At 31.9% G+C, this 18,970-nt stretch overlaps 3 protein-coding genes across 3 annotated transcripts in view; all 3 read left to right on the top strand.

Annotated features, from left to right (window-relative positions):
• LOC134712529 (sodium-dependent multivitamin transporter-like) overlaps positions 1–884 on the top strand; it is a 31,983-nt gene extending 31,099 nt beyond the window's left edge. The window contains exon 16 of the mRNA XM_063574167.1: positions 335–884. Within this exon, the coding sequence (XP_063430237.1) occupies positions 335–505 (171 nt within the window). The 3' untranslated portion in view covers positions 506–884. The remainder of the gene's footprint in view (positions 1–334) is intronic.
• Positions 885–9,798: 8,914 nt separating this feature from the next.
• LOC134711053 (uncharacterized) lies at positions 9,799–10,971 on the top strand. The gene is made up of 2 exons (XM_063571482.1): positions 9,799–9,897; positions 10,494–10,971. The coding sequence occupies exons 1-2, from the start codon at positions 9,836–9,838 to the stop codon at positions 10,969–10,971; spliced, it is 540 nt and encodes a 179-aa protein (XP_063427552.1). The 5' UTR covers positions 9,799–9,835.
• Positions 10,972–12,949: 1,978 nt separating this feature from the next.
• LOC134712533 (uncharacterized) lies at positions 12,950–15,204 on the top strand. The gene is made up of 2 exons (XM_063574172.1): positions 12,950–13,129; positions 13,919–15,204. The coding sequence occupies exons 1-2, from the start codon at positions 13,030–13,032 to the stop codon at positions 14,980–14,982; spliced, it is 1,164 nt and encodes a 387-aa protein (XP_063430242.1). The 5' UTR covers positions 12,950–13,029; the 3' UTR covers positions 14,983–15,204.
• Positions 15,205–18,970: the final 3,766 nt, after the last annotated feature.

The following is an 18,970-nucleotide window of genomic DNA, read 5'->3' as shown; positions in this document are numbered from 1 at the left end:
AAATCTATCTGTTTTGATTTTTTTCAGACTTTTAAATTAGAAAACGCAACCGACTTTTCATTTTGAGTAATATCCAACCTTATTCTACATAAACATTATATGATGATTTAAATCATATGTTACCATACAGTTTCAACATCAGAATATAACTAAACACCTACCTTATCAAGGTATAATTCTTTTTTCCAATGAAACTTCATTCAAATGAACTGTCTATTAAATTTCGCAATTTGTACTGTCTATAATTATTCTTTCGACTTGATATTTAAAACAAAAACTATTATGTTGAAATCCTATTTGACACCTATTCAACCAAACATTTTACAACTTTTAGAGAGAGGAATTATTGAAGAAAGTAGATAAAGGTTTTATGGATTACGAAGCAGAACTTTTACCTACTGCAGACACAGAACCAGGAGGAAAAGATGAAATTTCCTCAAAACTCGAAGTATCCAGAAATGGGCATTCGGATGACGATGAAACAGCTAAAGACAATGATGTTTAGAATAAATAAACGATGTTTAGAAACTAAACACTTTTACTAATCAAAAGAAGTACAAGACATTGTACAAAGTATCATTATTTGAACGTTTAACTAAAATTTGTATTTTCCAGTAGTAATGAAGATGATTTAAAGTGAAGCAGTCAATCATTTCTGGTACTATTATACTAATATATTGAGGCCATGATCAACTGTAGGGAATGATTTGTCAGTAAGAAAAGTAATTTTGTGATATAAATCACGCATTGAACAAATCGAATTTCACCAATTGTAAGAAAAACAGTGTGAATTTTAAAAATGTTCTTTTGGAAATGGCAGCGTATCGATACATTCCCATTACAAAAAAGACACCATAAGTAAAGATATGAGAGTACTCGCAGTTACTGACAGCTAGGTCAAAGTCAATTACAGAGAATAAAAATTATATATGTATCTAAGACTTAAATATCAATCAGTACACATCCAGCATCAAATGACTTCATTAACAGTCAGAGAAAAACATGACCTTGTGTAATGCCAAGATTTATATTCGTGCAGGATCAAGGAGAGGGGTCCGGGGGATGGAACATTCTTTTCTTTTGAAAACATATCATTGTCAAAAAAAAGTGCAGGTAACTTACATTTTTAGTAACCTATTAAAATCTATCGACGCATCCTGCAAAATCATGACCCTTGCGATGTCCGTCATTAATGTCTCGACTAATTGATTGTCAATCGCCAAACATAAAGTGGCAATAGTTGAATGTACATGATTAGAACAAAAGTTGTGAATATATCTTGTCCCACATTACTTGAAGGGTCTGTACAACTATAGAAAGGTCTAAAGACGATACATACTGGACAAATTAAAAAGATATGTGGTCGGATGGATTTATGCATCTAACTCCAATATTTAAATATATTGGAAATGTTTTGTTACTTGTTTTGTTTTTAACTATTTCGATCTTAGCGTCACTGATGAGTCTTGTGTAGACGGAACGAGCGTCTGGCGAATCAAATTATAATCCTGGTACATTTCCTAACTATTTACATTACTGGGTCGATGCCACTGCTGGTGGAAGTCTCCGAGGGTATCACCAGCCCAGTAGTCAGCACTACGGTGTTGGAATGAATAGATATTATGTGGTCATTTTTATAAATTTGATGTTTGCAAAAGTATGAATTATCCGAAATCTAACACCAGGCATAGATTGCTTGAACGGTATTTGGCACAACTTTTTGGAATGTTGGGTCCTCGATGCTCTTCAACTTTATACTTGTTTGGCTTTTAACTATTTATATCTGAGCGTCACTGATGAGTCTTATGTAGACGAAAAGAGCGTATAGCATAAAAATCATAAGCCTGGTACCTTTGATAACTATTTGAGTTCAGTTTTGTTCTTTCTGAAAATGACCTTGTTTCACCCATAACGATAAGATTTGGCAATAACACGATTTAACCAAAAATTGTAATCTGTAATAGATTCTTTGTACTTTCAATGTACGAGAACTATTTTTGGCGTGAAACTGTCTGCCAAGACAACCGACGACTTGGTTTCGAAAAAGGCTCTGCGAAATGAAAATGTGTTGACATTGCGTGATCACTACAGGTTGACATGGTCATGAGTAGTCATTTACAAATACCGTTTATACATACCGTTCCTGTAAGAACTTATAGGGAGATTTCTGATGTAAAATTGACTAACCAAATTACAATGAGTTATTCCAAGCTCCAACATTCTTAAAGCCTGGTTCATATTTTAATAGATCAGTCTTAGCAAAACAAAAACTCAGCATTTTTCTTACTCATTTTGAGTTTAGATAAGGATGCAAAGAAGTATTTTGCCAAGAAAAATCCGGCAAAAGTTTCAAATATCGCGTCCACAAATTTGTACGTCAATAATCTAATATGCCAATTACTTCAGGTCTGACATATATCCATACTTTTTAAAAAGCTGTGAGAAGGATTTAAACGTGAACTAACAGCAATTAAAGTGGCGATAAGTTGCGATTTTGACGTTTTCCAAGTCCGTCAGTATATAAGCATACAGTAAAATAGAGTTCAGACTCTTTCCTGAGTTAGGCTATACACTGTGATTTAATACAATACAGGAAAAGTCTGCTAGAAATGAGGTTAAATAGTACCTTTAGGAATACCTTCAATCTATGGATAATCTATATTACCAAATGTACAAGGTTGTCGGCTTTAATTATCTCATCACACTTTCAGAATAGCAAGCATAATTACCATTTTCATTATAGAAGACTTCAATATGAGAATCACAGAAAAGGCATTCATAATTAGATTTCTTAGAAGAATAAAAAAAAAATTGTAACTGTCAACCGAATTGAAAGGACCATTACAGCCATGTTATTTATTCGAAATAACACTCCGAAAATAATAAATTCCATAGTTTTCAGAGGCTTTATTACAAAAGTTAATGATAAGCTATTTGATAGTGGTAAGGGATATTTATATATTTGTTTAGGGGGCAGCTAAAAGACGCCTCCGGGTGCGGAAATTTCTCGTTGCATTGAAGACCTGTTGGTGACCTTCTGCTGTTGTCTGCTCTATGGTCGGGTTGTTGTCTCTTTGGCACATTCCCCATTTCCATTCTCAATTTTAAGAGTACTGAAATGATTATGCTATTTTTTTTTGCGCGAAAATTGAAAGTATCGTGAAAAGATATTTTTTTTTACTTATGTTAATCATTAGTTAAAAAATGAGTTTCACTGACTCCTCGTTTTAGCTTAATTATGTAAGCTGATTCCTTGTACTACAATAAAAGTACAGCTATTTGTAAGAACCAGGCAGATCTTAAAAAAAGTGATTCATCCAATTTTCCAAATCTCAGTTTTTTGTGTATAAATATCTTCACTACAGTATTTAAGATAAGAATATACAAAAAAAATTCACAAAAAAATAGTGATACAAATAAAAATAATGATATTAAATCACTAGTTGTTCCTATCATTCCTTTGTAAATTGCACACTATTCAATGATGCTTATTTGTATGAACAACTAAGAACCCAGTATAATTATACACCAAATTGAAGTTTTATAACTCCTCTATATTTATCATGTAAAAAAAGTTTGGGTTTTTTAAATATAAGTGTAAAAAAATAGATTTAAAAATTTGTAAGTTTGCCTGAAATTATCTCCCTTTTCCCGTAAAATTATGGAGCTCTCTTACTTGAAAACCATAAAAAGTCTATTGTTTACATTCCATATCAACAACTATGGCAGCAGACGTTGAGATGAGATGCAGTTTCTCATGCTTCAGTAATATAAAATGTGATACATCAATCTTCTATCCCACTGAAAACACTGTAATATTGATTAAGGAATGTATTGAATGAGGAATGAAGGACATAAGAAATCACCTGATTTGTAACAAACTGGGAAAATTTACAAATTTGAATGAGGGACATTTAATTTGCTTTCGGGCTGGGATATTTTCTGTGATGGAAGAATATTCGGTGTGTCCGAATCACAGGTATTCTCTCGGTATGAAGTGGAGGAGGAGCAGCATATTTTGTGGTCATCCTGACCACAAGGGTAAATCCAAGCCTGAATCTGACCGGGCAGTCACGCCTCAGATAAGCCATCACCTTTTGAGAACCAGAGGAGTTGTGCTTCCAATAGGATCAGGTAATCATCTCAAGTTTAAAGATAATTAAGCAGGCAGTTTGATAATTTAAAACACATCAGAACCCAAGCCCTTAATTTGCAGTGTATAAAAGGCATTTTTTTAAGAGTTGTGTGGGACAAATGGGGTGGGGGGGGGGGGGGTTAGAGTGAATAATTTTAATTTTCATTTTGTTACATGTCTGTTTGCCCTCATAACATGTTTCATGTTTGCCCTGAGTCTGTTTACTAAAAATATTAATACTCAGGGCATTGAAGTTAAATAAACTTATTCAGATATTCAAGGGGGAAGCTACAGTACATGTATGTTTAACATGTATTTAAAAAAAATCTGATTAAGTTTGCTTTTTGTCTTGATAGTACTTTGCAATTTGTTTAAGTCTGAACATGGAAGTATTATATTGTCAATATAATACTTCCATGGTCTGAAGAACTATATTTTTTGTCTGTATAATATATCATTTAAAACAACCAATTTTTGGAGTAAATATTTTTGGCCATTGCCTTTCAAATCATGTGTGTACAACATGTACATGTACACATTTTCTCCAAAATTGGTTGTTTTATAATGATATAATACAATGTAATACAGACAAACATATGGTACAGGGCTACTAAAATGTCTGCTTTTCTTGTATAGAACTAAATATACAGTTCGGACAAAATTTAAGATGTGGGCTCCTGTGACATGTCATACATGTACATGTACATGTATGAATGTGCCAAAATTTAAACTTCAATCCCTGCATACAAGTGTTACTGTAGAAATTTTATAAAACAATCAGGACTTGTTATGAATGCAACAATGATTTCCCTATATATATATATACATGTTCATCATTTATATCTTTCTTGACAAGCTGTGACATTGCATGATTTTGATTTTTATAGAAAAAGAACAATTGTAGTAATAAAATTATATTATCCCTAGGCCCATAGACATGATAGACTTATTAAATTTATTATTAATAACATAAAATGTACAAAATTTTTAAATTCATCCAACACATTTGTATTTTTTTTTTAAATTTAAGTTACAAAATTTACTTGAATGTGCAGGTATCAAAACTATTTCTGTTGTTTTATCTAGGTTTGTGCAGAAATTGTCGACAGATTGTTACCAGAGAAATGGAAGAATCTATATGGCCAATTTTTGAGGTACTAACAATATGAATGTTTACATGTATTATACAATCAAATCAATACACCTTATCACTATTTGTCCACCATTACTACAAAAATTCCAGTAAAATTTTAACGTCTGACATGACAGATAATATCTGACACTACAATGGAAAAGTTCTTGTTGTATTATGCATGTCATAAGTTCAAGCAAAAGAGATTTTTGGTCAAGAGGAACATATTTCAAAATACTGATATGGTGTATGTAAATGCATACCAAAAAAAAAAAAAACAATAAAAAATTAATTTCATTTGTATTGACACAAAACATTTTTATAATATAAAACCACAGGCCTGAAGGTTACAAATTGTAGACATTCTGCAGAGAACTAAATGCAACCTTCAAAAATGAGCAAATCCCATACAGCAAAAACCCATATGAAAAGCTGTGAAATCACAAATGTAAAACCATTCATACTAGAAAAATAAGGGTCTATAATTAGGGTACAATTTCTTTTTTTAAGGAAAACCCAATATGTTACACAGCAACATATATATTATAAACCACTTAATTACAGGCTCCTGACTTGGGACAGGCACTTAAAACTTCAGAATGAGGCAGAATTAAAAATGTTAGCAGGATCCCAACCTTACTTCTAACCCGGGACCAGTTTTACATTACATGTTTACAAAATCATGCTTTTTCCATGACAATAAATATAATGTCAGGACTAGTATACATGTTAGTTACATGCACATATATTTAACTGAGTGCGCGAAAACTGTTAGTCCTCAGGATTTTACCACCAAAATTTTGCATAGGCCCACCAGGGGAATTTTTTTTTTGCGAACTATTACATTTTATCAATGAACAAAAGTTATTCTGAGACCTGTCAAACATTATCAAAAGGAGTTGCACACTAGACAGATATATTGATTTTAGAGATCAGCTATGATATTGATTTAATGTATACATTTCTTAAAATATTTTATATGATTGTAGGTTTTTCAAAGGGCATTATGTTTTTTATGTCAATCCATTCGTCTGTCTGTTTATCGGTCTGTTTGTTTGTCTTCAGGTTACAGTTTTAGGTCAAAGAAGTTTTTGATGAAGTACATCTAATAAACTTAAAACTTAATACACATCTTGCCTATGATATGAAATTTCAATCTCAATGCCAAATTGTCAACTGAACATAGTAAAATTTGATAGTGCAAGTGGGGCTCATGTGATCTATGGACCGATTCTTGTTTTTCTAGTTATTTTGAATGTTTGTAGGCCTTGAGGAATATTTTTTTCTATTTTATTTTTCAGATATTTGATGCACCTAATAGGGCAGATCCTGTAGAAGAAAACACAGACTTCAAGCCAGATAGCTTAGTAAAGGTATAAACCTTCATTATTGTACACACTATACTTTGTTGCCAAAATATGTAAAACTTTTCTGTTCTACAAACAAATATATTTCAACCTTTTTGTAGATGATACACTTAAAACTCTTTTTTATTATCATGAGTACATGTATCTTTATGTAGATATGAGAAGATGACTGATGTGGTATGAGTCCCAATGAGACAACTTTTCCTCCAAGTCATGATTTATTATGTGAAAAGGAAACAGTTAATATTTACATGATTTACAGGTCAAAGTCTTCGAAAATATTAAGCAATGATGTTATTTATCCTCCTTCCCATGCCTAAAGCCGTCTGCTCAGTTGCTCCAGAATTCTATTAATATCAATGCGTTGACATCATCAAGTGCAAACAAACATTCCTTATCACTTGCTATAAATACATTTCTTCAATAAATACTCATCGAATACTTTTTAAGGAAGATAAAGTAATACTTTAAAATGTCTGGTTATATGTATATACATATGAGTAAAAAATCATTAATATCTATGTACATGCATGGGGAAGAGTATCTTAAGAACTATGTATCTTTGAAATCAAGGAACTATAACTCTGCATGGATGATTAATATTTTTTGCAGGAGAATACAAATTCCTACCCAAATCCATTCTATTAGAAAAATCGAAATTATATATAAACATTTGTTCACACAAATGGCTGTTCCCAAAGATGCCAGCATAAAGGGGCTTTTATTATCCACAAAGGTTTCCCAGAAAAATATTATATCTGTACATTAACCTCAATCTCAGGAATAGAGATGTGATTTTTTTCTGAGACAAGTGCTTGTCGGAAAATCCACAAGAACTTGCAATCATCCAATGTTTAGTACTTCAGTACTTTGATTATTTATTTGTTGCTGCACTCAATCACTAAAAAGGTTCACATTGTGGCTAACGGCTGATATTTTACAATATAAATGTGTAAACCCAATAAACTGTACGTAATAATCCAGCAGCATACATACATACCGTATATATATACAGCTTAGTAACTATCACAATATTTTGTATGATTAAACCAAAAGCAGTTTTGCAAACTGTTCTATTTTTTTAACAAAAAACAGACAGATTGCGTACAAAATTATAATGGCATTTTATTTTTTATACACTTCATCAGCTTGCTCCTGCAAGCTTGCTTAATATTCTAGCTGATTCAATCAATTTAAAAAAATGCCTCTATTCAACATGTAATGATGTATGTCAAATGTTTAGAGTTTTTCTTAATTTCATGAATGCAAACATTTAATTTTATTAGAATGAAGAGCCTGAATTGAAAAGACCACGCAGGGAAATTGTCAGTTGTTTTGATACACCAGGACTGTATGAAGTATCATCACAGGTAAATATACTGTTCCCATACCTAAGTTTGATGAAAATGTTATTTACATTTCAATATTGTAATGGGGAAAGTATGTCCACGAGACAAAAAACAAATTAAAACATTGAATATATAGAAAATATCATATGGCTTTTTCAATATTGCATCCATATCGACCTGAGACACCAATATAATCCCACGAGCTCTGCTCGAGGGATTATATTGGTTGAGAGTTGATATGGTGTATGATATTGAAAAAGCCATATCATATACCTTTTATTATATACATTAACCTCAATTATAGGACAACAAAACAAAACACATGAAATATAGGGGGAATTCCTGGGGGTCATCTTCACCCCTTTCAAATTGAGAATATGCTTTTATCTTGTAAACGGTCCAAATTCCCATCCCTAAACCATATATATTCTTGAACTGGACAATAAAACAAATCAAATAAAATTCAAGGAAGGTCCCGGGGTCATCCCCACCCCGTTTAGTTTGAGAATGTGCTATTATCTTGTAAATGGTCCAGATCCCCATCCCTAAACCATATATATTCTTAAACGGGACGATAAAACAAATCAAAATAAATTAAAGGGAGGTCCTTGGGGTTCATCCCCACCCCCTCTTGTTTGAAAACTTGTGAACAGTCAACATCCCCACCCATAAACCAGATATATTCTTGTATGGGGCATTAAAACAAATCACATAAAATTAAATGAAAGTTCCTGGGGGTCACCCCCACCCTTTTCAATTTCAGAATGTACTATTATCTTGTAAACGGTCCAGATCCCCACCCCTAAACCATATATATTCTTGTAGGGGACAATAAAACAAATGAAATGAAATAAAAGGGAAGATCCTAGGAGGTCACCCCACCCCCTCTTGTTTAAAAACTTGTAAAGGGTCAACATCCCCCACCTATAAACCAGATATATTTTTGTATGGGACAATAAAACAAATCACATGAAATTAAATGGAACTTCCTGAGGGTCACCCCCACCCCGCTCAATTTCTGAATGTACTTATATCTTGTAAATGGTCCAGATCCCCACCCATAAACCATATATATTCTTGAAGGGGACAATAAAACTAATCAAATGAAAGGTAGGTAAAGTCCCTGGGGGGACACCGCCACCCCCTCCTGTTGAAAATTTGAAAATGGTGGAGATTCCTACTTGAAAGCCATATATATTCTTGTATGGGACAAAATATCAAATCAAATGAACATGGGGAGTTATGGGAGCTTTGTTTGGGAGACAATGTTACAATTACTTCTTGTTATTTAATAAACTACTGCAAGGCTGGTTTAAATGTGAGTTGACTTTATGACCACTGAGGTTCAAAGAAAATGTGATCATTCATTGCCATCTAGGCCCTAGTGCCACAAAAATGAAAAAAATAAATTTAAGTCTGATAATGCTCTTAAAAATTTGATGAAATCCGATGAGAGATTCAGGGTTTTAGGGTTAACCCAAAATTGCTCATCATAACAGCTTAAAAAAAAGTTTTCAAAATTAATTAAAAAATGAGGAACACTAAAAAAAATTAAAAATGTTTCTGGCCATAAATATTTCATGGAGTTCAACTAAATTTGAATATTTTAAAACCTTTCCCCTCATATGTACCAACAACTATTATGTCCATTAAAATGTTCATTTCTTAGTATTTGAAATATTTAAAGGTTGTCAACAGTTGATAGAAAGCAAAATTGTAAACATTTGTTTTTCAGTCTGAACCATCATTGTCACAAGAATCCAGTTGGAGCCTAACTTCAGATGGTCAAAATCATCTCAACAGCTGAATACATGTTTTGAATAAGCCACTGCAAAATCTAAGTAGTGGAAACATGAGTCCTATCAAATACATGCTTCAACAGCCATTGGAATGTGTACAAGATAGTACTAAGAGGTATTTTTTTAAGAGTTCTTAAACAATAGACAGGTCATAAAGAAACAATTTGTGGCATATAAATTATATAACCATTGACTGCATATATTATATTTAAATTTTCAAACAGAGCAATAGCCAGGGAATAAACAAATATAACAAGTCTTTTTAATGGAAAAAAAACTATACACACAGTCCTTAATTATTTTAACTTGAGCAGGACAAAGAAGATTTTTAATTTTCTCATCTATCCAAGGACGGTTCTTTTTATTTGTATATGCCTGTTTACGTGAATTATTATAGGGTTATTGCATGAATATTGGGGAATATTGTCCTGAGTAGAATTTTTATATTGCATGAGCTTGCGAGGGACAATATTCACCAATATTCATGCAATAACCCTTTTATTGTATAGCACTTAAATTTGCCTCAACCAAATGTTATGAATACACAATGCTAAGTACCACAAAATATAGATCACAATTGGATTTTGATGGTAATACTTTAACTGTTCCTGAGTTATGTATATGATATGCAAGCAGGGGGCATCTTCTGTGTCCCATAGACCCATTCCCATTTATTTTGTAATACTATCTCCTTTTCAATTTCAATTGCAGGTATGTAAAACGAAAAGCCTCAGAAGCAGTTTGTACAGTGCTTGACCATATTGCACCTGGACAGTCATCAAAACTTCTTGATCTACTTGTGGACGACATCTGTAATAACAATGCTGTTGACAAGCAAAATGAGAGCAAAGATGAATTGATGAATTTGATATTGAGATTGTATGATGAAGCTGACAGTAATGCATTAAAAATGCAATTACTTTCAATAATATCAACCACATCATTAAACAGCAAATCTCAGCTGCTAGAATTGATACCTGGAATATCAAAATGGAAAGTTGACCAGAGTAGAGCACATGCAACACGCTTTGGTGTTGGGACAATACAAACTGAAAAGACCCCAAACTACAGAAATAAGATGGATCAGGAAAAACTGGAGCATGCAATGGAATTTTTCTGGATCCTAATTTTATACAAATTTGTTCCTTTGGAAGTAAGGACTTACATTTTGATAATGGAGATGTCATAAATATACCCCAAGTAGTACGAACAACTTGTCATTCTGCACTGATACATATGTATAAGACAGTATGTACAGAAGCTGATTTTACTCCTCTGTCAGACAGTACTCTATTCAAAATTTTAACAACTTGTTCAGCAGCAAAACGGTCTAATTTATGTGGACTAGATAATATTACTACTGATGGAACTTTTGCAATTGAAAATCTTATCAGAATGACAGAAACTCTAAGAGAGTTGGGATCCAATAACACAGTACTTTCATCCCTCAAAACAGCCTTGGCAAATTTCAAGTTGTATCTAAAAACAGAATACAAGTTCCATGTAACAATGTCAAATTCATGTCAAACCCATTGCATCAAGTATGCATTGAGCAATCCAGGAAATGTTCTGCTTCAGGAAAAATGTGACCATCAACATCAGAATGACTGCTCCAAATGTTTACTGTTAACAAATGCAAGATCTCAGCTTGAAGAAGAAATTCAGAAAATACAATGTAAGTATTTTTTTAAATGTAGAAGATTATAATTTATGTATCTTTTGACTGGTCATTTCTTCCTGCAAATACAGACATTTTCAGAATCCAAATAAAATTTTACTGACAAAACAAAAATACAATAATCATATATTCTTGATTGTTTTCTTAATATTTAGTATTAAAGCTAATAAAGGATAAAAGATATTTTTCTAGACCTCACTGTATTACCTATGAATAGATCACAGTGAAGATACGAACATAGTTTCATTAACATTCAATTGCTTATGGAAGTAAAAATTTAACAAAAAATTCTAATAGACCAATGTAATTCAAGTACCTGTAGATCTTTATGCAAATCATATAGAAATTATTAAAAAAAAATTGCAAAATCTACTAAATATTTGTCTGTAAATGTCCAGTACATTTCCAGAAAACTGGAATATATGGCAATACAAAAAATGTAATGTTTAATGATGAAATTGCTATATTTATTATGAATTTGGCAATTTCAAGAATTTGTCATGCTATTGGCAGTATTGCTATCAAAAATATCAGCATCAAATTTTAATTTAAAATATTATTAGAATATGATGATAACTATGCATTGAACACAAGATGTAGGGGTATTTTTTCTCAATAAAATGTTGGTTTTTTTTTAAAGACTGACTAAATATCTCTTTGATGTTTCAGGCAATGAAACCAGAGTTGAATTTCAAGATTCAGTTATTAAAGATTTTGAAAAAATCTTTGAATGGAAAGCACATGTTTTAAGGACTAACAACCAGGAAGAATGTCGTCTTCATCTTCTTGAGGATCTGGCATCTAACCAGACATTGATTGTTATGGACTGGGCCATGAAGTTTTTGCCTGCCTTGTTTAGGGAAAAGCAATCAGATTTTTTCAGCCAGAAGGGCATGAGCTGGCATGTTACAGCTGCCATTTTCAAAGCTGAAGATGGATCATTAAAGGTAAGCTGAAAGCATAAAACATGTAATACATGTTATAATACGATAAATATCAGCAAATTATTTCCCTGACCCAAATTAAAGGGTTTTGAATATTTCCACAGTTTAAATAAGTTTTAATGAAAGTTGTTCTCGACCACTACAGCTTCTTTCTTATATAAAAAAGTTGTGGTTTGATTGCTAATGATACAACACTCCACAAGAAACCAAATGACACAGAAATTAACAACTATATGTCACCATGAGGCTTTTAACATTGGGTAAAGCCCATTCCGCATAATCAGCTGTAAAAGCCTTGAAATGACAATGTAAAACAATTTATATAACACATAAACAAAAAACAACCACTGAATTACAAGCTCCTGACTTGGGACAGGCACGTTTGTTTATTTGTAACTCAGATAATGTTTTTGCATATATATATATGCATCTATAGCTAGTTTATATGGTTATATTTGTTAAGCAAACTAAAAATCTGAAACTAACGTGACTTTTCACATTTATTTGAAGCAATTTTATTATTTTACAGCATAGGACTTTCACTCATCTGTTTGGTACAGTAAAGCAAGACTGGTTTGCGGTGGCCTCTGCTTTAGAGCATACTTTGAACACAATTAAAGAACAGATGCCACAGATCCAGGAGGTTTTTCTACGTTCAGATAATGCTGGTTGTTACCATTGCGGATGTTTGTGGTTGAGTTTAAGTGGTATCAGTGAACGAACAGGTAGGATAATAAGTTTGGTGATAAATTAAAAGTAAACAATACTTTTCAAATTGTACTCAGTTGAGCACATGTTATTGTATAATAATGTCTGTCAACATGTTGTACAATTACTTTTAAAAAAATCAGTTGGATTTTAATAATGTTTTGGAACATAGTTGTCAAAGTTAACTTGAAAGTTTGAGTGTAGGGCCCAACTTTCAAATAAAAGGGACATATCTATCATCTGCTTCATTATAGGTTACAATGTCAACTGCAACAATGGATAAAAAACCCCAACTCTTTAACACTAGGACTTTGAACATGCAAACATTTGCATTCCCCATAAATAAAAAAAATCATAAATCTGTACCATTCATGTTGCTTTTGTCTTTGTTGCACATCATGATCAAAATCTTGATTTCTTACGTGCATATTATAAGTTTTATAACTCTTTGATGTTTAGAGCCTATAACTCTTTGATGTTTAGAGCCATGAAATTTCTCATCTTAGGCCAGACATTTGAAAAATTGTCTTCTTGGATATTTTCATATGGATAAAGAAATGACATGGAATTTTTAGTAAGGAGTAAATTTTTTTCTCAAGCATGTGTTGATTGTCATAACCAAACTTATTTGTCTATTTATGTTCCTTGTTTACACAAATCATATACTGTTCAATTATTTAGATAACAATGACATTCTATGTATTATTTCTCAGTAAGCCTTAATTAATAATTTGCAGATAGTCATATTAGGTATTGCAAATCTTCATAAGTGTTCATTGATTAAGTTGAATGTTTTAATTTTTCAGGTATTACAGTGGTTCGTTATGACTACAGTGAAGCCCAAGCAGGAAAAAGTATTTGTGATGCTAAGATAGCACACATGCGCTCTAAAATGAGAATGTATGTATCCTCAGGAAAAAATATCACTACTCCATTTGATATGCAGGATGCTATTATGGGAGGAACTGGAGTGGCAGGATGTCAGTGTGCTGTTGTGGAAGTAGACACAACAAAACAAACCATGATTGGTCACCGCATTAAAGGAATTTCAAACATCAGCAATATATCTTTTGATGGAGATGAGATCATTACATGGCAAGCATACAATATTGGTATAGGCAACAAATTTAAGAGAGGTTCTGTCCTAAAATCTGAACAGAATGAAACAGGATTGAAAATTGTTTCCAATTTCCAGGAGCCACATCAAATGACTGGAAATATCACAAGGAAGGAAAGGAGAATGTCAACTAATGATGATGCACTAAATGAAGATCAGTCAGATGAATTGTTCTATTGTACAGTACTTGGTTGCACTGGTCAGTTCTCATCCTACCAATCTCTGCAGGATCATATAAACCTATCACGTCATTCAAATGAAAAGATGTCAACATATGATAAGATTAGGCATCGCTGGGTTGCGAACTGTCAAGCCAATCTATTAACATCTAAGGAAATGCTGAGACCAACTAACTGTTCAGGTGACCTACAAACTAATTCAGAAGAAACTGAAACACCTACTGAGTATGGTTGGGCTTTGAAAAAAGAGCGAAAATTTGTGCGCTTCAGTAAAAAGGTAAAAGAGTATTTACAAAATAGATTCCAAGAAGGTGAAAAATCTGGCAGAAAGGCAAATGCATCAGATATTTCTAAAGATATGAAATCATTACGTAAAGAGAATGGGGAAAAGTTTTTCAACAGTGATGATTGGTTGCAACCATCCCAGATTGCCTCTTATTTTGCACGCCTGTCTATCTTTGGAAGAAAGGATATTGAGAACAATACAGAGATTGATGAAGATCTGAATTCTGTCATTCATGCTATAGAAGAACAGGATGTTAGGAACCTTATTGCAGCAACAATTACAGAATAGGACAAGTGACTACAAACAATATTGCCTAAAGTTTGCTTTTTTAAAATTCGAATTACCCAAGAAGTATAAATTTAAACAAAGATTATTTTTGTAGTCTATGCTGTTGGTTATAAATATTAAGAAAATGTTAAGAAATTGAAAAAACATTCTAATGCGAAATTCTTTGTATTCAATTTGTTAAATTTTTCAAATATATATTAGTCAACATGGTCAACGTCAAGGTAAACATTCCATTACTTATACCTATGATTTTTAAGAATACTCAGACACTATTTTGATAGCCATTTTCAAAGATATATATTCATGAAAATAGACGTTTCATTAGGATAGAGATATAAACTTAGTTGTAAATGAGAATTTGTTGTCAATATGTAGCCAAAAAAATTTCAGATACATGAAGTCCACAATAATCCTCAAATTTTGATTTAACCATAAGTTTAATATATATACATATATATATAAACAAGTCTGAACTGAAAACAATGTTTAAACCTATATATGCATGATGATTCAAAATTAGTCCCAATTTCTAAAATTTAAATTTTATTGACCTACGTATATTATTGATTTGGGTAAATTCTACACAAAATTATCAAACTCTTAAATATATCATATTAAGATCTATTTTTCACAACCCTATTTACTAATTTAGGGATTTTTTTTCAATATCTAGTAATTATGAACATTTGTGTATTTCTATTCCTGTTCATTGAAGCAATGTGTTATTGCAAAAGAAGTATTTGTTATCTGATTTGAATGTACATATTATTTGAAAGCAGTATTTAATAAATTTATATCTTATCAAATGACATATATTTTTGAAAAGTTCAGCAACATTTTTTTTACTCTGAAAAAAAACTTTATGTGTCTTTTTAATCGTTTGGTTAAAAAACCATTATGCAAGCAAAATGTAATTTGCAGAACAGGATGCAACCCTCTGGCGCACTGTGAAAAGTCGTAAGGTTGTAAGTCACTGGCGAAGATGGAATAAGCTCGTAAACTTGGCCTGCTGCAAATTAAATCTGGCTTTTAATAATTTATCATTTTAGATTGTAATTCATATGCCATTTGATAAGGTACATCATATATATATATATATATGCTATGCTTATTTTATGCCTAAAAAAATTTGCCTACACATTCAGTCATGGATGGTTTATTGACATGGATACAATTTATACAATTAGACGCTTAGTGTAAGGGTAACAAGTAATGCGAAGTCAATGGTAATTGGTATGTGGTTGATTTATAGTATCCATTGAATTTAAAGCCCTTACATATTTAGTAAGTCATTGACTTAAAAAACAATTCATAGTTATAATTAGGCAACATCAGGCACTTCAGAAAGTAAGCATACATTACTTCTAGTCAAACACCCCTGTGTTTCACACAATGGTAATTTTCTGCTGAAAATAATATATGACAAGTCAAATTGAGAATGGAAATGGGGAAGGTGTCAAGGAGACAAAAACCCGACCATAGAAAAAACAAGTGCACTGTTGTAATTCAGTATACACACATTATTACAAGTGTTATTATGTGGAAGAATCCTAAAATTTACAATTGTTCATAATTTTACCTTGAATGATTGAAATCAAAATTGAAAGATGACTAGGAAGAACATTATGATTTTTAGATTTATTGGTCAACAGTAAAATCACAATATAGATCTAAAAATAGATCTTTCACTGAAAAAGTTGTTTCTGGATGATACTGTAAATTGAACAATTAACCATGAAAATGAGTTCAAGCTTTCGAGGTCAGATGATCCATGCCTGACAAAAATTTACACCTAGCAACCAACCTATGCATTTAATATAGACATATTTCTCTTTGTATCTTAGAATCAAATTTAACCATGAAAATTACATTGACCAATTGCAATGCGCCATGAAATTGAAGTCTAGGTCGATGATATTTGCCAGACAGACATTTTTTCATAAAATACTTCCATACACCAAATAAAGATTACCTATGACATATATATAGTATGGAAAAAAAAAACAAAAAAAAAACTTTACAAACCACTGAACTACGAAAAAGTCAAAGTCCGTTTACACCTTCCAATTGGACAAAAAAAATAAAAAAATTCTTAATTTTCAGTAAGTATGCTTTTCTTGTTGTAATTTGATGATGTTCCCATGGTTACCAAAAGCAGATCTAGTGATTACTATCTAGCTGTTGAGTATAGAATACAAACTTCATTATTTATATGTATCCAATACCTAGAAATCCATGTATTTGATGCTGATTCTTGATTAATTCTGCAATTTCAGATCGGTTGCTAAGGCTTTTTTTATGTTGCTATGGTCTTTCAGCCATTAAAATTAAAGCTTATGCATTTTCAAAACATATTATAAGTTTTAATGTCTGTTAATTTACATTCCTAAAAAAAATAGCAAAATTCTTGATAATGAACAAGTATTGTGTTTTGTCATTTTTATGAATTTTACCAATTTTTGTTGCCATGGTAACAAAAATTAACAAAAAAACCCAGATGTTTTTTTCTTGCTTTTAATAATTAAATATATGAACTTCAAGATGCAATCATAGTTTATAATGAACTTTTCTGCTCAATGTCAATTTTTCTTGATTTAAAGTATGATATTTAAGCTATTTTCAGAAAATGTCAAAATACAGATTTTTGCACCTTTTTAAATACCATTTTTGCCTAATATCAAAAAAAATTTCACAACCTCAACATCAAAATATAAACTTCAAATAATGCCTAATTATATGGTGAAATTATTTTTTTTCTTGAAATTGTCATTATCATGAAATTACTGCAACCAAAAAGTAGACATTTTCCAATTTTCATGCCTGATTTCATTATAAATTCCTCAAAAAAATGGCTGCATGTTACCAATGGATCTTACAAATAGCTGTACTTAAGACGTCAGATTTTACTCGAAACCTTTTAAAAGAAATGGCTGGATGTGTCATATCTTCGTCAATTAACGCGATAATGTTGAGATTAGCAGCACATTACGTAGAAGCTTCGCTCTCACCCCATATGGAATTTAATATTAGGTCACTAACACACTATGTAACTAATAATATCTATCGACCATGCCTCAGTTAAACATTACAATCGGACATTGTACGGCTATCAGTCAGATAACCGATGCTTTATTTATTTATTTATTTTTTTCATTCGAGCGTCATTGATCGGTCTTATGTAGCGAAACGTTCGTTAAGCGCAAATACAAAATTTCAATCCTTGTATCTATAATGAATTTATCGTGTGTGAACATGTTTAAAACAAGAGGCCCTTAAGAGCGTGCATCGAGCATCTAGTAAACCCCTAATAATGTTATAAATCTGTGACAAAAGAAAGAGGATGACCATTTGATATCCATTGGGGAAGGAGGATGTTATTCTTCATTTTTACTACTTACTAAGTCGGGGTTTTTTTTCGCCGCGCAATCATTCATTTTGGACATTTTTACCTCTAGATACTGCGTTGTTTTGTAATATGGCATGTACGGACAACAGATTATTTATCCCCCACCCCCTAAAATGGGCGCTATTATCAATGCCCTACCTGTAAAGCTGAAAGACACTGTCCCTCTGTCCGTTCGCTATCAGTCCTGAATTTTGTTCAAGGTTAGGATGTTCTTTCTGATATTGTTTGAATCTAACCCCATTGTTTTATTTTGTATTTACATTGAGTCATAAGTCACATTTATTCGTTCAGTGTATCTTCATTAGTGTTTTTAATATGTCATTTGATTGAGTAATAACATTTCAGTTGATATTTTAAAGTGTGTCTATCTGCGTTGTGATATTACACTATTGTTTCAAGTTGGATAGGTGTTAGTGCCTATTTAAACGTTTAAACCCACTGCATTTGTTTGTACCTGTCCTAAGTCAGGTACCTGGTGCCGTAGTTGTCGTTTTTTGATGTTCTTCATTAGTGTTTCTATTTGTTTGTATAGATTAGTACTTCGGTACTGGCATGAAAATACGGATTTTTTTGTGTTATTAA

This window comes from Mytilus trossulus, chromosome 3, assembly GCF_036588685.1.
Source record: "Mytilus trossulus isolate FHL-02 chromosome 3, PNRI_Mtr1.1.1.hap1, whole genome shotgun sequence".
Classification (NCBI taxonomy): Eukaryota; Metazoa; Mollusca; class Bivalvia; order Mytilida; family Mytilidae; genus Mytilus; species Mytilus trossulus.
The sequence above is the reverse complement of the archived record's forward strand: the minus strand, read 5'-3'. Positions and strand labels throughout refer to the sequence as shown.

Bases quoted from the DNA above. Each gene is read 5' to 3' on its own strand.
- LOC134711053 (XM_063571482.1), top strand. From the start codon at position 9,836: ATGAGTCCTATCAAATACATGCTTCAACAGCCATTGGAATGTGTACAA. The intron at 9,898-10,493 runs GTATTTTTTTAA...TTTCAATTGCAG, and splicing joins GTACAAGATAGTACTAAGAG to GTATGTAAAACGAAAAGCCT.
- LOC134712533 (XM_063574172.1), top strand. From the start codon at position 13,030: ATGCCACAGATCCAGGAGGTTTTTCTACGTTCAGATAATGCTGGTTGT. The intron at 13,130-13,918 runs GTAGGATAATAA...TTAATTTTTCAG, and splicing joins TGGTATCAGTGAACGAACAG to GTATTACAGTGGTTCGTTAT.